The sequence below is a fragment of the Micropterus dolomieu genome, linkage group LG02 (assembly GCF_021292245.1).
Source record: "Micropterus dolomieu isolate WLL.071019.BEF.003 ecotype Adirondacks linkage group LG02, ASM2129224v1, whole genome shotgun sequence".
NCBI classification, from domain to species: Eukaryota; Metazoa; Chordata; class Actinopteri; order Centrarchiformes; family Centrarchidae; genus Micropterus; species Micropterus dolomieu.
In genome coordinates, this window is record NC_060151.1 from 2,338,924 (window position 1) to 2,358,524 (window position 19,601).

A 19,601-nucleotide genomic window follows, 5' to 3' on the forward strand; every position below is an offset into this window, starting at 1 on the left:
TAAAAAAGAAACAGAGAGACAGATCCTTCACACATGTTATGGTTGTTGCATAGTTTTCCCACCAGAGGGCGCTCTGCAGCTCCCCTGTTCAAAATACTGCCACACCACAAAAACCACAAAAGAAAACAATCAGCTGACCGGAGTCTAATGGTTTGTTACATTTATCTCGGAAGTTGGAGGTTGGAGCTGGGAATGACGTCACACCCGAGTTGACGACTTTCCTGTTAACAAGTCAGAAGACCTCGCTTGGCCAGAAATTGTTTATAATTAGCCAGGAAATTCCGACTTCCCACGTCAAATGGAACACACTAGTTCATCACTTCTCAATATTCACTAACATCGCTTACAGCAGCTAACGCTGCCCGTTTAAACTGGCTAAATTAACCACAAAGCTAATGCCGTATTTGCGTACGTATAACATATTCTTAATATATCTGTGACCCACTTGTCTGTAGTTACAGTAATGTCTGAGATGATTAAAGCAGACATGTATATAAATGTGAGGCTCTTTTTCACTTTAATATCAGCATTGGCCCCTAAAAACCCATATCGATCGGGCTCTGTGGTTGGCGGTTCAATCCCCGGCTCCTCCAGGCTGCATGTTGAGGCAAGATACTGAACCCCAAATTGCCTCTGGTGGCTGTTCCACCAGTGTGTGAATGTTAGTTTCTGTTTGAGCACTTAGGCTCAGTGTGTGAATGCAGATGTACTGTAAAAGTGCTTTGAGCGGTTGAAAAGAATAGAAAGGTGATATACAAATAGGGAGCATTTACTCTACTGTAAAGTGATTCACTCGTCCATGCAAATTAGGTTGGGCCAGAAGCTTTGCTACATAGTGGCTATACTGTACTTGTAGGGCTACTTGGTGAACTACTGTACCTGCCAAGCTAACTGTTAACTCACTAGCCTCCCAGGTTAGCACTTTGGGGTTTCTTGTGCTAGTCACAACAGCTCTGTTTAGTTCCCCCCAGGCATTGTTCCTCATTGTACAAGAGGGAAAATAAAGCTCTCTGTCAGAATGAGCTTGCAGTCATTTAGCAAGCTTGTTAGCTCAATACTTTAGCTCAGTTGCTAACGACACAATACGTTCACACACTTTATTCAAATGAGACAGGAGTCCATAGTACAACTTTGTCATTTGAATAAAGTGTGTGAACGTATTGTGCCGTTTGCGTCTGCTAACAAGGTCTCTGTTGTGGAGCAGTTTCTACTCGGACAGAGGAGCTTCAATAAAAAGGGATGGTGTATCAAAGCTAATAAGCTACGATTGGGGATGGGCAGATCGATACTGCGAGATCAATACATATTCAATACATACTCATAAGCCACTAATTTGGTATCGATTCCTTTAAAATAAATATCTGTAATAATATGAAATATGATGAATACAAAATGTGCGTGTCTGCATCACTTCCAAACGTTTCCCTACTTTTGTATGATGTTTGTGCCAATGAATGGCAATGAGAGCTGGAAACATATGTGACATGAGAACCGAGTGTTTCTTCCCAAATCTATATTACACTACACTACTTTTACACTTATTAGCACAAGCATTTTTATTTAACTGTACTCATATTCCCTTTAGTTATAAATTTGTTGTTAGTGACCAATATGTGTCATGTGATTTGCCTTTAAGTATAATGATCTAGGTATTTTTCTAATAAGGACCATTATTTTGAGAAATCACATACCATGCCACTTATCATGAGAAATTATCAGTATTGTTTTCGTTAACAAAAAGTACCTGTACCGTATTGAAAATAAAAGGTTTGGTATTGCCCATTACTAGCTACATAGCGGTCTCTATTTTGGATTCTTTCACTCTCCGTCCTCTCAAAGGTCAGCACTGTCAAGATGGCTCGCTTTTGATCAACAGCGGAAATTCGTGTGTTAAAGATCAGCAAAGTCATTTTGCTTCCTTACGCAGGTCCTCAGATTGCAGCCACAGATTCAGTGGCCATTTCAAAACTACTTTCATAATGGTGAAGTAGAAATGTGAAGCTGCTAAATTAATCATTTCTATCATTTTTTTTACGAGGTTAAGCATTATGTAAATACAGGTATGCCTAATTGTATAGGCCTAGTGTATGTATGTGTTTACATGTCTTCAGATTTGGCCTGCCTAATAATATAAAATAAAAAACAAATGTACAGGATAAAAATATGGAACTTTCACAAGCCTGTTCTTCACACTGGCATGCGTATGTGATGAATTAGTGCACAACTCAGAGCCATCTGCAGTATGAAGGTATACCAACGGCCCTACCTGTAGGCGTGGTCCAGGTCCATTCCCAAGCTGTACATGATGTAGGCTACAGCCAGAGCCGGGGAGCGAGAGATTCCCGCTGCACAGTGAACCAACACAGAGGCCCCAGAGGACATGGCTGCATCTGAACGTACACCACACAGTACCATACAGTTAACCATCGTTCAAAACATCAATATGATCAATATTTGCACATTCACACACGCTCTGGACTGTTATCTGTATTGGATGTATTTGCATTAGAAATTGGAGGTAATCAGCTTGTTAAATGGCATCTTGAGGTAGTGGTCGTTTGTGCAGGGATACTGTGGAATGGTGAGTGAGAGTGCTGACCGATGAAATGCAGAGCCTGTGGGATCCAGGGCAGCAGGTCATCCCACAGGGAGTCGTCAATGGGGATGCGAAGATATCTGGAGCAAGGCAGGAAGGAGGGCTGGGGGCTGCAGCGGCTCACGCTCAGAACGTAGGAGATACCCAGAGAGGCCAGCCGGTCCTGCACGCGCGCACACACACACACACGCACACACACACAAAAAGAGAGTAATGTATACTTTCCATAAAAAAGAAACTAGCCTATATTTTGGCTCTTTCAGTGATTTTCACTATTGGTTGTATCACCTCTGATACAGTGAGATTATTGCTACTTTCAGGAAGCTCTGACAGTGTTGGTAGTGTCCCACAATGTTTTTTTTTCCAGCTCTACATTTCAGAGGCAAACATTGTATGCTTTACTCCACTTCATTCCACAGAGATGTCTCATTTGTAGTTTACATAGGCTACAAAACATGTGATGAGTGTCTGAAAGCATACGTTTAACTGCCCAACTGAGGTTCACCTCAAATACAATAAAATGCAGCTTACACCTGAATGCATCAGCAATAGCCTAATAATCCAATTTAATAAGATAACACCTACAGGGCCCACTCTGCAAAGTAGCGACTGTTACTTCTCTACATGTTGCTGATAATTTTACTGCAGTACACTTTAGAATACTGGACTTTGAACTGAAGCGAGTTTTTTTTTTTTACATAGCTGAAAGTGTAAAGGATCTGGTCCCTACCTGCGTCACGTCGCTCTCCGCTCCAAGGTAGAGCCGCGGCAGGATGACGGACAGTGGAGGCCGCTCCGCCTCTCTCTCCCGGGACCAAACCATACCTGCAGCACAACAACAAGCAGCACATGGAACACCTGCAGGCATTCTTCTCTCGCAGCTCTAATGACATAAGTTGTCGCTGCGTTGCCCAACATGTTGGTCTGATCCATCAGAGCTACTCTCAGACTTCCCCCTATTCTTAGCACACAGATTCCAGCAAATTATGCAGTTTAGGGATAGTCTTTAATCTCATGCAGAATGGTGTACATATTTAATATTATGCTTACTAGAAGTGTCCCTTCTCGTCCTCTTCCTGAAGCTCAAAGGTTTGCAGACTGTTTGTCCACTGCTGCTGCTGCTGCGTCCTCGCTCTGCTCTGAAACTGGCTTCTAAACGATGAGCTCATCCTCGTTCCAACAATAGATCTTGACTAGATGATGTCACCATCAGCCAATCGGCACCTTGCAGGACTTCCACTCGCGCAGACGCATCTCCGCTGTATGAGCGCGCCCCTCAGCAGGCTGTCAGCCTCCAGCCCAGCGAAGCGAGCAGAGTATTAGCTCACCACGCAACATTCACGTGCACCTTAGAGAGGACAGCTGGACTGCTGCTTTCAACACCAGTTCTCTCAAGCTGATTCAGTAGAGCCATTTCATACAGATGTGGACTGCTTGTGCAATGTCTGCCCCTATATGTACTCCCTTCTGGGTGACTTCTGTATTTCCCAAATTGGACTTTATTTCCCCATATTTTTGTCTGTGTGACTGACTGGGACAACCAAGGGCGTCACTTTGTGTTGATAAGTGGGGGGGACATCAGGGTTTTGATTAGGGGTGTGATATTTAGGTCACAGACGTGAGGATCCACAGTACTGGGTTAAAGATAACAAGAGAAGATATTTTAACACTATTTAGAGAAGAGTTTGAGCATTAAACAATTGATATCCTTATTATATCCTGCATTCTGGATATCACACTTTAAATAAAGATATTTCCATCATAAACTGAAACACAAAACTAAGATGGCAGGTGCAATTCAAATTATAAAATGGAATATAATGACGTAATCAGTAGATTTTCAACTCGTTTTTTTTTTTGGACAATGCACATTTGTTTCCACTATATTTACATTGTATTGCATGTGTTCTCATTATGCAAATAAACATGTCAAAGCCTTTTTAATTCTTATTTAACATTTCTTGTTGCAATCTTTTTTTAAAAACATTTTGGTGGGGACATGTTCCCCAATGTAAATGACACCAATGGGGACAGCATTTTATTTTTCTCATATTGGCCCAGTATTGAGGAGCGCGCTGCAGACAGCAGCAGTGAAACAGAACTGCAAGATAATCCATGCGGGCAATTGTGCCCCTTCAGAGTGCGTCCATTACAGTTCTTGTTTTTGCCACCGACAGGCTCAGATTATTACTACAAGAGTCTGACAACATTATGGAAAGGAGAGAACAGAGAGATTTAAAAAAAAAAGAAAAGAAAAAAAAAAGAGTAATATCCTTTTTGTTAAACTAGAAACAGTCTATGTCGCTAAGGTGATCAAGACACATCGGGCATATTTTAAATCAAATTGTTTTTACAGCATTAAACCACTCACTGCTGCATTCTGCAGAGCGGGAAATATTTAAAGAAATATTTTATGCAGTCAACTTTGCATTTCCTGTTTTCATGTAGACCGGGGATGGTTGTAACATTTCTGTCTGTAGCCTATCTGGGGACTCATAAGCCAGTGCCTTCAAAATGGGCTACAAACTAGTTCTGTGTCAGCTAGAAAATAGTGCAACTGTTCTCTCTACAACACAGACAGAAAATGCATGTTTTAGTCTCTAACACAAGGAGTAAAACGTTACTATTCACTCCATAGTCTGAATTGTAACATTATGTAATAAGATATTTCAGAAATACATGATATTGAAAGCTTTTTATTCAACATTTAAATGTTACACTAACATTTGAACATAATAATAAATCAATTAAACAGTATAGTACTGTGTGTGTGTGTGTGTGTGTGTGTGTGTGTGTGTGTGTGTGTGTGTGTGTGTGTGTGTGTGTGTGTGTGTGTGTGTGTGTGTGTGTGTGTGTCAGACACATACTGAAATGCAAAGAAAACACATACAGTCATGGCCAAAAATATAGCCACCCCTGCATGTCATGTAATGCACTACATCTCCCAGAAACTTATCTCAATTACAAATGCTTTGGTAATATCATGTTGATTTCTTTTGTTTTCATTGGAAGACAAAAAAAGCAGAGAAAAAAAGGCCTAATCTGAGACATTCCACACAGAATTCCAAAAATGGACTGGACAAAATGATTGACAACTTTTCACAATCTTCAGAAATAATTGTATCTCAAGCATGTGATACTCCTGTAATCTGTAATTAAACTCACCTGTAGAAATCCACAGGCGCTGGCAACAAAAAAAAAAACACACTACAATGAAGAAAGGTTGACTCAACATTTGTGTTGTGTACCACACTGAGCATGGACAAAAGAAAAGAGTTGTACGAGGATTTGAGAACCAAAATTTTAGGAAAACATGGACATTATTAAGCCTTCAAGTCCATCTCCAGAGATCTGACTGTCCCCTGTGTCCACTGTCAGCAACATTGTGAAGAACTTTACAGCCAACAGCACTGGAGCAATCTCCCAGAACGCAAGAGAATAATTGATGAGACTGCAACAAAGGATTGTTCAAATAGTGGATAAAGAACCTTGATCAACTTCCAAACAAATTCAGACTGACCTGTAGACACAGGGTACAACAGTGTCAACTCGCACTATCTATGGCCATGTGAATGAAAATGGAGGACCCTGCTGCAGACACAGAAAAACAAAGCCAGAATGGAGTTTCTGAGAGAGTGGTGGAGGTTCACTGATGTTTTGTCTTGACTGTGTGTGTATGTGAAGAAAAAACACTGGAGAGTTCTGACCAGCAATGAGTCTAGATCTAAATCCCACACAGCACCTGTGGAGAGATCTCAAAACAGCTGTTGGGAGAAGTAACCCATCGAATCTCAGACCTAGAGCAGTAGGCAAAACAAGAGTGGTCCAAAATTCCAGTACAGAGGTGTAAGAAACTCACTGATGATTACAGGAGGGAATTGATTTCAGTTATTTTTCCAAAGAGTGTGCTACCAAATATTAGTAGTGGTGCCAATCATTTTGTCCAGTCCATTTTTGGTGTTCTTTGCAGAATGTCTCAGATTTGGCTTTTTTTGTGTTGTTCCAATGCAAACAAAAGAAATAAACACGAGAATGTGAAACTGCAACATTTTTAGTAGCGCATTATGTGACAGACATGCAGGGGTGCCCGTATTTTGGTAGTGACTGTAACAACTTAACAGTCTTTGTTGTTACAGCTAACCCACACTCCTGTTGCCATGAACTAGCTTACCATACAGCTACAACATTAGCACTAACAACTTGCCTAAAAGATATCTAGACACACAATAAACATGATTTAATTTTGAGTTTAACTACAAATCAGGCACTGCAATAACAAAAATAAATAAAAAGTAAAAAAACTCTCAAAAATTGTTTTTCCCTTCTAAAAGTGGCTGTACCTGCCACAGGGTCCTACTTTTTCCCCCATGTAAAATAAGGACAAAACTGAGCATGTGCAGAAGGAATAGGATGAATTGTAACTTGTTCCTGATTGGAGAAATTGGACGTGTTACAACCATCCCCGGGCTCCCCTACCTCTTTATTCTGGTGGCACTGTTGAGTATTCCTACAGGTTTGTACAGGAGCATAGGCATTTCTGAAACTGTAAGAAAGGTTTAGGATTTGTTTACTGTTCAATCCTGTTGACCACCTGCTGTACATGTGCTGTGCTGGGAGAAGCTGCTCTCACAGAGGATCACTGGGACACAAGACAGGAGGCGTCATGTCGGATATATGGCATAGTTTTACTTTCACATTTTTTCATTACAGAGTAAATCTTAATTCTAACACAGGTATTGGACAGGTTCTTAACACCGATACATGAGGCTGCATTAGCTAGTGGATACTGCAGACACACAAACTCACATACACACACACACACTCTCACAGAATGACAGAATGACTAAATTTTCCACTACGAAGTTCAATGTCCTGTGATTGCCGTGCAGCCACAGAATGTAATGTGACCATGTATTAGAAATGTCTTTAGGCTTTTTATCTCTTTTTCTTACCTGCTTACAGCCACACTCACATTCACACACATATCCCCTGTAGCTGTAATGGACATCTGGGTGTCTTGCATCCTGTCCTCTCCCACATCAGTGCTTGTGCGTGAGAGGAAGCCCGGGAAGAGTTAGAAAGCTGTGCAAGCATGGATCTAAATATTGTGAGGTCGCTGAGCATCTCAGTGTTCTCTAACCATTTACTGTAGTGGTTGTGTGCACTGCATCTGATTTGTTGGCGTTGATCTCTTCTATAAATGCTTGGCTGCAGAAGCAGGGATATGAATGTGCATATACATATATCAGACCGATCTCCCTGTCCAGCCTGGGATGGAACTAGCTCAAACCTATGTTGGTGCTGGATATAGCTGCATCGCTGTCTGACTACAAAACTGTTATATCCTTTAGATGCTCATGGTGCACCTATCTGTGCCCTTTTCTGATCACGCTTAAGGCTGTGCAAACCAATAGGACTCCATATAGACACTGATGCAGCAACCCGAGCCAGTACCAGCATCCTCTGGAGCCATGACAGCTCTAAAATGTTGTCACCTCCGTTTGGGTCTGTCTCGTCCTCAGTCCCAGAGCTTCCCATTGAAAAGCTCAGGGACGCAGCTGTGCACTACTCTTTTTCAGAAGTGGGGAGCCATACCCAGTTAGTCCTCGTCACTGAAGTCTTCTCTCTTGTAAAACTAAGTGTGCTGAGCGTGCTTAAAGTAAAACACCAATCTCACCTGAGAAGGTGAGTTTTCAAAAAGAATGCTCCAGTTTTACAGGAGAAAAGACTACACTGACTGGCACTATGTGGTCTGCTTGCCAGGTGTACATCTGATAACGTTCCACGCCTCCAATAAAGAGCAGCACAAGGGTCCCTTCCCTAGGCTTTTCCAGTGGCAAGCACCTGGAACCATCTCCAAGGCGGGCAGTGAATGAGACTCAAATGTTTTTTACACTGCAAGTGTTGTCCCTGTGCCCTCGTCTACGTAGTGTCCGTTCTCTGCCATCCTCATATATATATATATTCTCCTATATAGGGTGGCTTGGGCTAGATAGTCACAGGCGTTCTACACAAGCACGATGGGAATGTATAAAATAAAGTAATACACTGGCACATATTTACACACACACACACACATCAATAACATAAACGTGTACTAGCTCACTGAAATGAAGGGCTCCTCCTCACAGGAGAGGAAGAGTAAGAGGGCTCCCCGCCGGAGGGTCTCAGAGAGGATCCCAACGCCTTAAGTGCATTTCCACTGGGAATGCTTGATGAAAATGAGTGGGCAGAAGCAGCAGAGATCAGAATGCTGGACCCTCAGGTCTCACTACTTCATTAGGGAGTTCCACCATAACCACAAGGAATCATGATGGCCTTATATCTGTGTGTGTGTGTGTGTGTGTGTGTGTGTGTGTGTGTGTGTGTGTGTGTGTGTGTGTAGGGAGGGGTTGAGTGCATGTGAACAGCTTCACCCATTTGACCTCAAAGACTGTTCTACCAATTCAAATGAAATGTCAAGCATGCGCGCGCGCGTGTGTGTGTGCTCGCACGCACACACGCGCACACACACGCACACACACACAGCATCAGTACTACAAAGCAGTCAGATGGGACAGAATGGGACCCTAGTACACCCATGGGACGCGCGCGCGCGCGCACACACACACACACACACACACACACACACTCTAGCCACCCACACACACACACACACACACACACACCAGCTACACAGGTAAACACCAACAAAAACAAGAGCATCATGTTAATAAACAAGTAGAAGATGAACTGGAATCAGAATCTGGGACAAGAATAATGACAATAATATCGCCGCTGCTGCTAGCAGTGGCTGCTTTTTCCCTTATGTAGGTCACACCTTTTTTTTACTCAAAGATTCTTTGTTGGAGGGAGGAGGAGAGATGTGGCAGGAGGGCTCGAGGGAGGGGTCGCTGGTGGGGATGGTGGGAGTACTGGTCACGGTAGAGGTCTGGACTCTAGAACTGTTGGGCCAGCAGCTCGCAGAGACGTCTGGACACAGAGTCCTTGCTGCAGCGCAGAGTCAGACGGTACATCTGCACACACACACAGTCAGGAGAGACATTCACTCCAGGAGAAAATATAACAAGGGCCTGCCTGTAAGAGTGGTGAGGCTGTCTCTGCTAATTAACAATACGCTCAACTACGTAAATGAAACATGTAAACAGGAACACTGCCAAAGTAAAGGGCGTTGCTGTATGCCCGGAACAGAAACGCATACTTTACTCTGTGGTGATGACAACACATGAATACTGGGATGGCGTTCCTGCATAGACGCCCAAACGTTTGGAAACAAGACCAGCAGCAATATAAGTGGAGCTTAAAACCTGTGAGGCTGAATATAATTTGGACAGGGTCTTTTTCTGGTCCTGGGTCAGATGTGGGTAACTGAGAGGACCTGTAAAATGCTCCACTGCAGAGAACACCCCACCTCAGCTGCGATCAGACCAAACCGAGAAATTTAACACTGGTAAATGCACCAAAACTGGTTACTTGTACAGCTTGGTTCCAGAATTGGAACGTGTATAAAAACTGAATCAACAATATCAGTTTCTATTGACCTGACAGCAGTGGTTAGGAAAACTGTCCACACCTTAGTGTTACATTTCACCTTCTGGTACACAGAAAACGCTTGTTTCTGGTTCACTGGCCTGTTTCCGATTAAACAGTATATTTAGTGTCATTTTCAGTGTTTATTGACAAGAGGGACACTGAGCTATAAAGATGGATCTATACAGCAGTGACCTCTCAGGGAGCCTGTGTGCCGTACCTGCGCCTGGGCATTAGGCTCCAGTCTAAGCAGACAGCCAACCTGCTGGCTCTTGGTCTGGATCACTCCAGCACACACGTAGTTCTCTGGGTTGGGATCGACGTTGTCCAGCAGGGCCGATCCTAGTCCTAGTAGCTACACACAAACATATCAACGCATGGGTATCACAAAGAAGGGAGGGGACCATAATAGGATTTCCAACAATACAGAGAAGTCATTTTGTCTATACCACATACAGAGGGAGAGGTGAGGATGGTTTCATGAGGGTCTTTTTCCTTTTTTGATCACTATTTTTTTTTATACCACGCATAATCAGGTGCATTATGTGTACTGCACAGACAAAAACAGGAGTATTACAGAAGGTAACAGCTGTTCGGTCAGTAGATATGGATTTTCACACACTTTCAAAACCAATTAAGCTAAAGTATCTACCACAATACGACAGGACAGAACAGTTTTTCTTAAGTTTACTTACCAGTGTAACTGAAAAGGCAGCATGATCAACCTGGTTTAGATCATTTTACACCTTGTTTACTTGGCCAATTGGTAAATGAAAGATATACAGATGGATATTAACATGTAAAGTACTGGAGTGTTAGGTACATAGACTGTATATAAAAGATGGACAACATGACAGCTCCTCAAAAGAGAAGCCGAAACATCTGGATCTCCCCCGTTGGTGCAGTACGGGTCATAAATCTCTCCCGGTCTGTGTTAGAGAAGGGGTCATGGCCAAACATTTACGCAAAGATGGTTTCTGTCATTTTAGTTTCTTATCGCGCTGTTCATTTGTCTGAAAGACTTTGGTTTTATTAGTTATTTGACAGTATAAAAAGAAAGTTTCACGTCATGATCGACAGCCCTGTCTGCGATTCAGTCGGTCGGGTGTATGGGCGGCAGCTCGATGACTCATTCTGTTAAGAATGTTTGATTAACAGAGATTTTATATTTGTAAAACTTTCCTTGAGCTGAGACAAGTGATTTAAAAATCTGTGACATCATCACAATGGGCGGGGCCCAGCAGGAGAAACATCACTGTGCATATTCGGTGGGATGCATACCCCGGCAGGAAACCCGGAAGCTTGGTGTATGCGCCATGCGAGCAGATTTGTTTTAGCTTAAATTTTTTTGAACAATACAAATTGCATTGCATGTTTTCTTATTGTGCAAATAAACCTTTCTCAAAGTATTTTGATTTGTTTTTTCAACATTTCTTGTTGCAAGCCATTTTTCAGAACATATTTAACAAATGCTTTAAAAAAAATGATGGAGACACGTCCCCAGGATCCACAGTGTAAATGACACCTATGAAATGAAAACAATATTTGTGCACTAAGAACTCTTAAGGGGTCAAATCAAAAATACAAACAAATTGTGTGGTATGAGTTGTTGCAATTAGTTACACCTTGGCTAGATAAGGTAATGTAATGTAATATAATATGCCAACTGCTTCAGTGATTATTCATCCTGTTCTGTTTTTCTAAAGCATCTAAAGGCTACTTGAAATGTAGTATTAAATAGTATTGGCTTGAAAGCAGCGGGGATAAGGAGTTGGGCTCCGGTCTGTTTTTCCCTCGTTCCCGTGATCGGCGCATCTGGGTGATGTAAGTTTAATGTGCGTTAGTTTGATGTTTCCATTCGCATAACGTTAGACTACAACAGCGGCGCAACGCCGACACACAGACACGGTCCTCGTCTCATACACACCTGTCTCTTCGTTGCTGTTCTATCATTCACTGACCAGTAACCTTCAGCGGGTCTTCCAGCTCTGCTATTCCATTAGCGTTCGCCACAGTGTGGACCGGCTCGCGCGCCGATCAGCTTGTTGCTCTGACCTCAGCGCCACTGCCCTCAGCCTCGGCCGGCAACTTGTTCGTATCTCTGGCTTTCTGAATTTCAGACACTTTCCCAGTCTGAGTGTACGAGCTAATGTTAGTAGCACGTCAGAGACGTTTTCTTTTCTTTTCTAACAACTGACTGATTCGCACAGAGCTTGAATGCCAGAGCTCTTGCACCGTGAACGCTTCAGAGTCCAGAGCGTAAAGCTGAACACTGACGTAAACAGGAACGTTACCTGTACTGCCGTAACATCAGAGTCACACCAAATGGAGTATATTATGAAATCTCACACACACACAAAGTATTCATTTATGACGTTACGGCATTAATTAAATCCTACGAAAGGACAAGAAAATATTTAAGACCTTGGTAAACGAGACTTTTAAGGCCTTATTTTTGGAATATGAAATTTAAGACTTTTAAGACCCTGCGGGTGCCCTGTAATAATACATCCATGCTCCAACACCGATCACTGCTGCGCATAGTCTAAAAATGACTAAATTTTTGTACAGTAGAGAGACTCGTAGTCCATCTTTATACACAGTTATGTACTGTGCATTTAGAAGTAAACAGCTAGTTCCTCTAACAGCCTTTATTTTGGAAACAGATTTGGTTGAGAAGGCGATGTGTGAAGATAAAAAGTTGCAGATGGAGCACACAGAAGAATGAGCTGCTAAACGGGGTCGTACCTTGGCCTTGAGTACTTCGGTGTCCATGCTGTGGTTGGCCTTGAATATCTTCTGTGCTTCTTGCTGAGGCCTGAGGAGAATTCACACAGGAGACGTCAGCTTTAGCAGGGAAGCTAAATGCACTGAACACACACCAACACACACACACTTACTGGCTAAGCTGTTTCCAGCGCTGGAAGAAGTCATGTGAGGACATCTCAGTTGGCTGGAAGAACTTGTTGATGGTCACAGGCAGCTTGAGTGTCAGGTTCTGCAGAGCTCCACCATATCTGATAGGGCATTCCAGTTACATATCACGGTTAGAGTCTTGGATCGGCTCGTGTTTTCATATCAAGGTTAAATTTATTTTAAAATGCTCCACTTTGGCTCTGATGTGGCTGCCTCTCTCTGTCTGTAGTCATGACTGTGTTGTCTTACTCAGTGTCCCGCCCTCAGCATCTGATTGGTTACACGTCATGAGTTTTCCTCCCCATATTCCAGTGCAAACTACAGTCTGAATTACCTACTGTTGTTGGTGCAATGGTTGGTGCTTTCAAAGTGTGCTCTTTTCAGTTACTGAGTTTGCAATGCACCTGTGACTCCTACCAGCCTGTTCCAGAGGCTGCTGCGGTCCATCTTGAAGCTAAAGGACATGCTTACCAATATCCGTGATTTATAACCAATATCAGAATCAGCTTTATTGGCCAGGCAAGGAATTTCACTTCAGTTTTAAGTTCCTCTAAAGAACTATTGACAGGAAGACACACATACATCGGAAGTCCTTAAGAATTATCTTCAGCGTAAAGAAGAACAAGGTGTCCTGAAAGTGATGGTGTGGCCCACACAAAGCCCTGATCTCAACATCATCCAGTCTGTCTGGGATTACATGAAGAGAGAGAAGCAGCTATACCCTGCAGACCTAATGCTGTTTTAAAAGATGGTCACACCAAATACTGATTTGAATTTTTTTCTGTTCACTCACTTTATATTTTTCAATTAGCTAAATGCAATGCATTAACTTAAGTAATCTGTTAACTACTTTTGAAAGCATTCTTTCCAGCATTAATTTCACGCAACAGTTTACAAGTCAAGTGTTCTATGTTTGTAAATGTGTACACAAATACAACAAGGATGGGCATTTCAAGAAAAAAAAAAAAAAAAAAAAAAAAAAAAAAAAACATTCTTCAAGTACCAAAAGTTGGCATCAGGTGAGATTCTAATTTAGATAGCTTACTCTTTGATCAGATAGCTCCTGTTTTGTATCGAGACAAAGTGCATCTGCTTGTGTTAAGATGTTTAGAATGCTTAAAAGGGTAACTGACGGGGTGCAATTGGCTGCAAGGACTAAGACGCACCCCTGTTTTACCGCTGCAGACTGCAGTGTGCTCGACCAATACGGGACCGTTATCAAAACATGTCCCAATTAGTCACAGACACAAAACAGGTGGAAATATTGTCCAGGGTGAAAAATACCAAAGTTACCGTTTAATAACGGTGTTTTTTTTTTTGTTAAAAAATGGTTAGATTTTGGTACTTTTTCACCTCTGGCTGTAAGAGCTCACCTGAACTTGATGTTGAGCAGCGGGGCGTCAGAGAAGTCGGTCAGACACTCGATGTTGAGGACCTGCTGGATCTGCGCTCCACCCTCTACCAGCGGCTCCACTGGTTTGGTCTGAACGTTGAGCTGTGGCAAGTTGTCAAGGACCATCAAGACATCATATAGACTGACTTCCAAACACCTCCAACTGTGAGCAGTGCCCACATTGCCTTGCACAGTCAGTGTAGCCCTAGGCTTTCTTGATAAGGCAGGATTATGATGGTTTAGGGCTCCTATTTAACATTGATAGTGACAACTTCAGGCAGTTGATTCTACCTATACAATAATCAGCCATCCATTTTGTACATGGCATGGTCTTTGTAGCGTTTTCTGCCACTTATGATTTGCTGTAGATTCCTCTCTTTAACAAGGGTTTCAATAGCAGTGCACAAGTCATGAGACAACATAAGCTCATTTCATTAATCCTCATTAGGGAAGTCACAAGTCAGTTTAATGACGTCAATCTAAGTCAAAATCTCAAGTAACATTAAGCAAGACCATCATTAGTAAAACTTGCTTTTACTGAGAGTACAGTTTGACTCACAGAGACTGTCCACTCATGAATGGGACAATCTTTAAATTATAAAAGTACTTGTGACCTCTCCATCTCTGTGTGAAGAGAACTAGATGCAGTTTCAAGAGTTTGCCTAACAAGATTTCTCTATTAACTGCGACTGTGCCAGAACAGTGACTTTAAAATTTGGAAAACAGAATTTGGCATTGAAAACAAAACCGGAACTGAATAGGGAAATATTTGCATTGAAAGCACAGACGCTCAGACGTTTCAATGAATTATTTCATAATATTTTCAAATCTTGTGCATTCTGATGAGTTTTTCTTCATATCACCTTTCAGTGGCATTTATTGTTTACACCGTCTTTTCCCCCCCAGCGTCAGTGGTTTTCAGGTTCAACTTTTGGTCACTGTTTTGGCGTGGAGAGCAGATCAGAAAACAAGGATGCTTCATACTAAAATATAAGCATATACTTATCAAACAGTGGGAATTAGAAACAAAGGCCTGTCTCTAACATACGTTTGCTTCAAATAAAGGCTTGGTACCCTCTGCAGCTGAGGTTAACAAAAGGTCCTAAATAAAAGCATTACATCACATATCATATAGTCTTGCTGAATATGTGATGACACCAAATGCTCCGTATTTGTATAGCACCTTTCTAGTCTTTTTCACACACCAACAACTTCCTCATACTTGAACTCATAATCTTCAGTAGATTAAAACAATGTCAGGAATCTGAACTGCAAATGCAAAACTTCAGCCACAGTCACACTGATCTCAGTAATCCATTGACATGACCGCACACCTACTGCTGTGCTCACACAGAAAGCCAAGTAAATCTGTCACGCGGTGCGATTACATACAAAGTCAATGCAAAGGACAATTAGGCGACACGAGTGGTGCGAATACACAAAATATGTGCATAGGATTGGGAGCCGTTTACTGCCAGGAACTGTCTTTACTGAAGCCGTCTGTGGGCATCCAGAGCTCAACTTCATATTTATACAGAGACAGGACAAAAAAGGTCAATGCTTGGAGAAAAGTAAGCACTGATTATAAAAAACATTCCTGATAAAGAGAGATACACACACACGAAAGGAAAAAACCTGAGAGTGGAGAAACATTAAATGCAGATGCTTCCGTGCACAATGTTTCCCAGTTACCCCATGTGGAGCTTTGCTGGTGTCTGAACATAATGAAACATAACTGCACAGAAAGGATATGAGACTGCAGCTCCCCAGGACAGCTGACTGTGGTAGTGAAGCTGGCAAACTGCACTGACGTCTTGTTCCCGTAGAATAAGTACATTCTCCCTGAAAGAGACACACACAGTTGTTATAAAGGTCATACTGTTTATTAATATGGCTTGTGTTTTCTGGAGTAAACATTTAAACTACAACAGGCCCAGTCAACACACCAGAGGCCAGTACTCTGAAGCAAGAAAACTGGCATAACCAGGTAACTTCAGCAGTAACGTTTGTGACATTGGGTGGATCTTCTGTGTACTAGCAAAAGTGGATATGCTCAAGTGTATAACTGAATTATCCTAGGTGATTTCACATTTAAATATGTAGATACAGATGTGTAACTTGAAACTGAAAAATTAATAATAAATACAAATTAATTGAAAATCAGACATTGCTTTTGAATTGTGGTTCAACGGAATCATTTTAAAAAACAAACTAATGAAACTGGCCTGGACAAAAATGATGGTACCCTGAACTTAATATTTTGTTGCACAACCTTTTGAGGTGGTCACTACAATCAAGCGATTTCTGTGACTCCCAATGAGACTTCTGCACTTGTCAACAGGTATTTTGGCCCACTCCTCATAAGCAAACTGCTTCAGCTGTTTCATGTTCGAAGGGTGCCTTCTCCAGACTGCATGTTTCAGCTCCTTCCACAGATGTTCAATAGGATTTAGATCAGGGCTCATAGAAGTCCACTTCATAATAGTCCAATGTTCTGCTCTTAGCCATTCTTGGGTGTTTTTCGATGTGTTTTGGGTCATTATCCTGTTGGAGGACCCATGACCTGCAGCTGAGACCAGGCTTCCTGACACTGGTCAGCACAGTTTGCTCCAGAAAGCCTTGAAAGTCATGAGATTTCATTGTACCCTGTACAGATTCAAGACACCCTGTGCCAGCTGCAGCAAAGCAGCCCCAAAACATAACCGAGCCTCCTCCATACTTCACAGTAGGTACAGTGTTCTTTTCAATGTATGCTTCATTTTTGCGTTTGCGAACATAGAGCTGATGTGACTTGCCAAACAGCTCATGTTTCTTTCTCTCCCAGAAGCTTTGTGGCTTGTCAATATACACTTTTATGATTTGCTTTTATCAGTGGTGTCCTTGGTCGTCTTCCATTAAGTCCACTTTGGCTCAAACAGTGACGGATGTTCTGACACTGATGTACCTTGTCCTAGGAGTTCTACTGTCTGTGAAAGTTGTTCTGGGCTCTTTGGTTACCATCGTATAACCCATCTCTTCTATTTGTCATCAATTTTCCTCTTGTGGCCACCTCCAGGGAGGTTGGCTACAGTCCCATGGACCTTAACCTTCTGAATAATATGTGCAGCTGTTGTCACAGGACCATCAAGCTGCTTGGAGATAGTCTTGGAGATATCCTTTACCTTTAACATGCTTGCCTATAATTTTCTTTCTAATCTCCTGAGGCAGCTCTCTCCTTAGCTTTCTGTGGTCCATGTTCAGTGTGGTACACACCATGATACCAAACAGTACAGTGACTACTTTTCACCCTTTAAATAGGCAGACTGACTGATTACAAGTTTGAAGACACCTGTGATGCTGATTGCAGGACACACCATAGTTTAACATGTCTCTATGGTCAAATCATTTCCAATCTTTTCTAGGGGTACCATCATTTTTGTCCAGGCCAGTTTCATTAGTTTGCTTTTTAAAATGATTCTGTTCTGAACCACAATTAAAAAGCAATATCTGACTTTCACCAGTTAATTTTCAATTTTTATTTATTTTGTCACTTTCAAGTTATTTCAGGGACCATTCTGTGTATAACGGAAAGGTACTAACAATTTTGTCCACGTGTGTATGTGTCTCAAAAATACAGAGCCACATCTAAGATGAAAGTGGTAAGTTTTACTAGAAAAAAAACTCCCGTCCTCTACACTTTACAATGGCTCCCAGTGCAGTATAGAATAAGTTTTTAAGGCCCTAAATGGCCTGGCCCCGGAGTACTTAACTGAGATTTTAACCCTGCGTGAGCACAGCTGGTCGTTACGGTCTTAAAACCAATTGGTTTTAGAAGTCCCAAGGTCGAAGTACAAGCGATGGGGTCATCAGGCGTTTGCAGTTGCTGCTCCTGCTACCCCCTGATATTTGCACAATTGCAGATGAAACTATTTTTAGGTCTAAACTTAAAACCCACCTGTTTAGAATGGCTTTTAATCCGCAGTAGTGGTGTGACAATTTCCTTTTTCTTGTTTCTTTTTAACTTTTCTTTTCTTGTTATATGTATCTATTGTATGATACGCTGTTTCATTATATTCTAGGATGTGAAGCACTTTGGAAACCTGACAGTTGTTGTAAAGCGCTATAGAAATAAATGTTGATTGATTATCACTGTTTTGTTCCAGCTCTGTATTTTAAAAAAAAAAAATTTTTTATCTACAATGGCCATAATACGCAGCTGTACCTTTACATCTCATTCATATTACAAGTAAAAGAAGAGTCCGTAAGAAAGATTTCAAGAATATACAAAAAGAACACTGTAACAAGCCCCCCTGGTTTTATTTGCCGTTAACACTTCTGTACACTAATTTTCTGACATTCTCATCGGGCATTCCTCTGGGATGAGCCATTATGAAAAAACTCAGTTTTTTTTTGCGTTGGTGAACATACTCCTTTATTGCAAACATGCACAAACTCCAGTTAAGTTGACAACAAACCAACTGACCAACATCTTAATTAACCGCTGTGGTACCGTACCAATCTAGAGTTCATCAAACATGACTTTCCTTGATCCTTTTGAGTTATATCGGAGTAGGTTAAACCCCCTTCGTAGTACAGGCCTCTGATCACAGACAATTGACCCTTCGCTAAGCCACGCCCGAATACACAGCTGGCCAATCACAGCGCAGTATAGGACTCTCTCTAGCTGAAGTCCGACACTTTCATGGCTGCGCTCCATTGACTCTAATGCAAAAAGTCGTTTTCTAGCTTTTTTTGCTGTATTTTTCTAAGATCTAGTCAAACACTGTTCCTGGGACACTTGTAATAGTTACAGTGGCTACCCAGAGAGGTTGTACGATTTATTCTCTTTCCAAAAACCTAAAATAAATCCAGAAAAATGTCGGCTGTGGGTTGTTCCTAATGTAATATTAGTTTGCTAACGCTAGCTAACGTCCTACTGAATGCAACGTAATAAAGCCCTGCTGTTCTGCTTTTTAATGATTGTAATAATGAACAGAGGCCTACCCAGCTTTACAGGAACAGTGTTGATCCTTAATATCGTTGTCTTTTGTCTCAGTCGTCGGGGGATGCGGTGGTTCACTTGTACTGTGTGATCGGTAGGTTTTAGCTTCTATCTGTCATTTTTTTTTCACGTCAGTCTGACAGCCTGAATACAACCTTCAAATGTATAATGCAACTGCAAAAGTG

The 19,601-nt window shown here is 41.8% G+C and overlaps 2 protein-coding genes across 4 annotated transcripts in view; both read right to left on the reverse strand.

The window, feature by feature from the left end:
• Positions 1-3,788, reverse strand: part of si:ch211-195b15.8 (probable dual specificity protein phosphatase DDB_G0281963) — a 6,390-nt gene extending 2,602 nt beyond the window's left edge. Inside the window, exons 1-4 of the mRNA XM_046029933.1 lie at positions 3,647-3,788; positions 3,327-3,421; positions 2,600-2,759; positions 2,267-2,390 (exon numbers count right to left, since the gene is read on the reverse strand). Coding sequence (XP_045885889.1) covers positions 2,267-2,390; positions 2,600-2,759; positions 3,327-3,419 — 377 coding nt within the window. The 5' untranslated portion in view covers positions 3,420-3,421; positions 3,647-3,788. The remainder of the gene's footprint in view (positions 1-2,266; positions 2,391-2,599; positions 2,760-3,326; positions 3,422-3,646) is intronic.
• Positions 3,789-7,262: 3,474 nt separating this feature from the next.
• The window catches only part of ap2a1 (adaptor related protein complex 2 subunit alpha 1), a 57,105-nt gene continuing 44,766 nt past the window's right edge, over positions 7,263-19,601 (reverse strand). For all 3 annotated transcript variants that reach the window (XM_046070050.1, XM_046070067.1, XM_046070058.1), the window contains 6 exons: positions 16,188-16,277; positions 14,416-14,539; positions 13,027-13,143; positions 12,875-12,944; positions 10,347-10,481; positions 7,263-9,612 (listed from right to left, as the gene is read on the reverse strand). In XM_046070050.1, the coding sequence (XP_045926006.1) occupies positions 9,535-9,612; positions 10,347-10,481; positions 12,875-12,944; positions 13,027-13,143; positions 14,416-14,539; positions 16,188-16,277 (614 nt within the window). In that variant the 3' untranslated portion in view covers positions 7,263-9,534. The remainder of the gene's footprint in view (positions 9,613-10,346; positions 10,482-12,874; positions 12,945-13,026; positions 13,144-14,415; positions 14,540-16,187; positions 16,278-19,601) is intronic.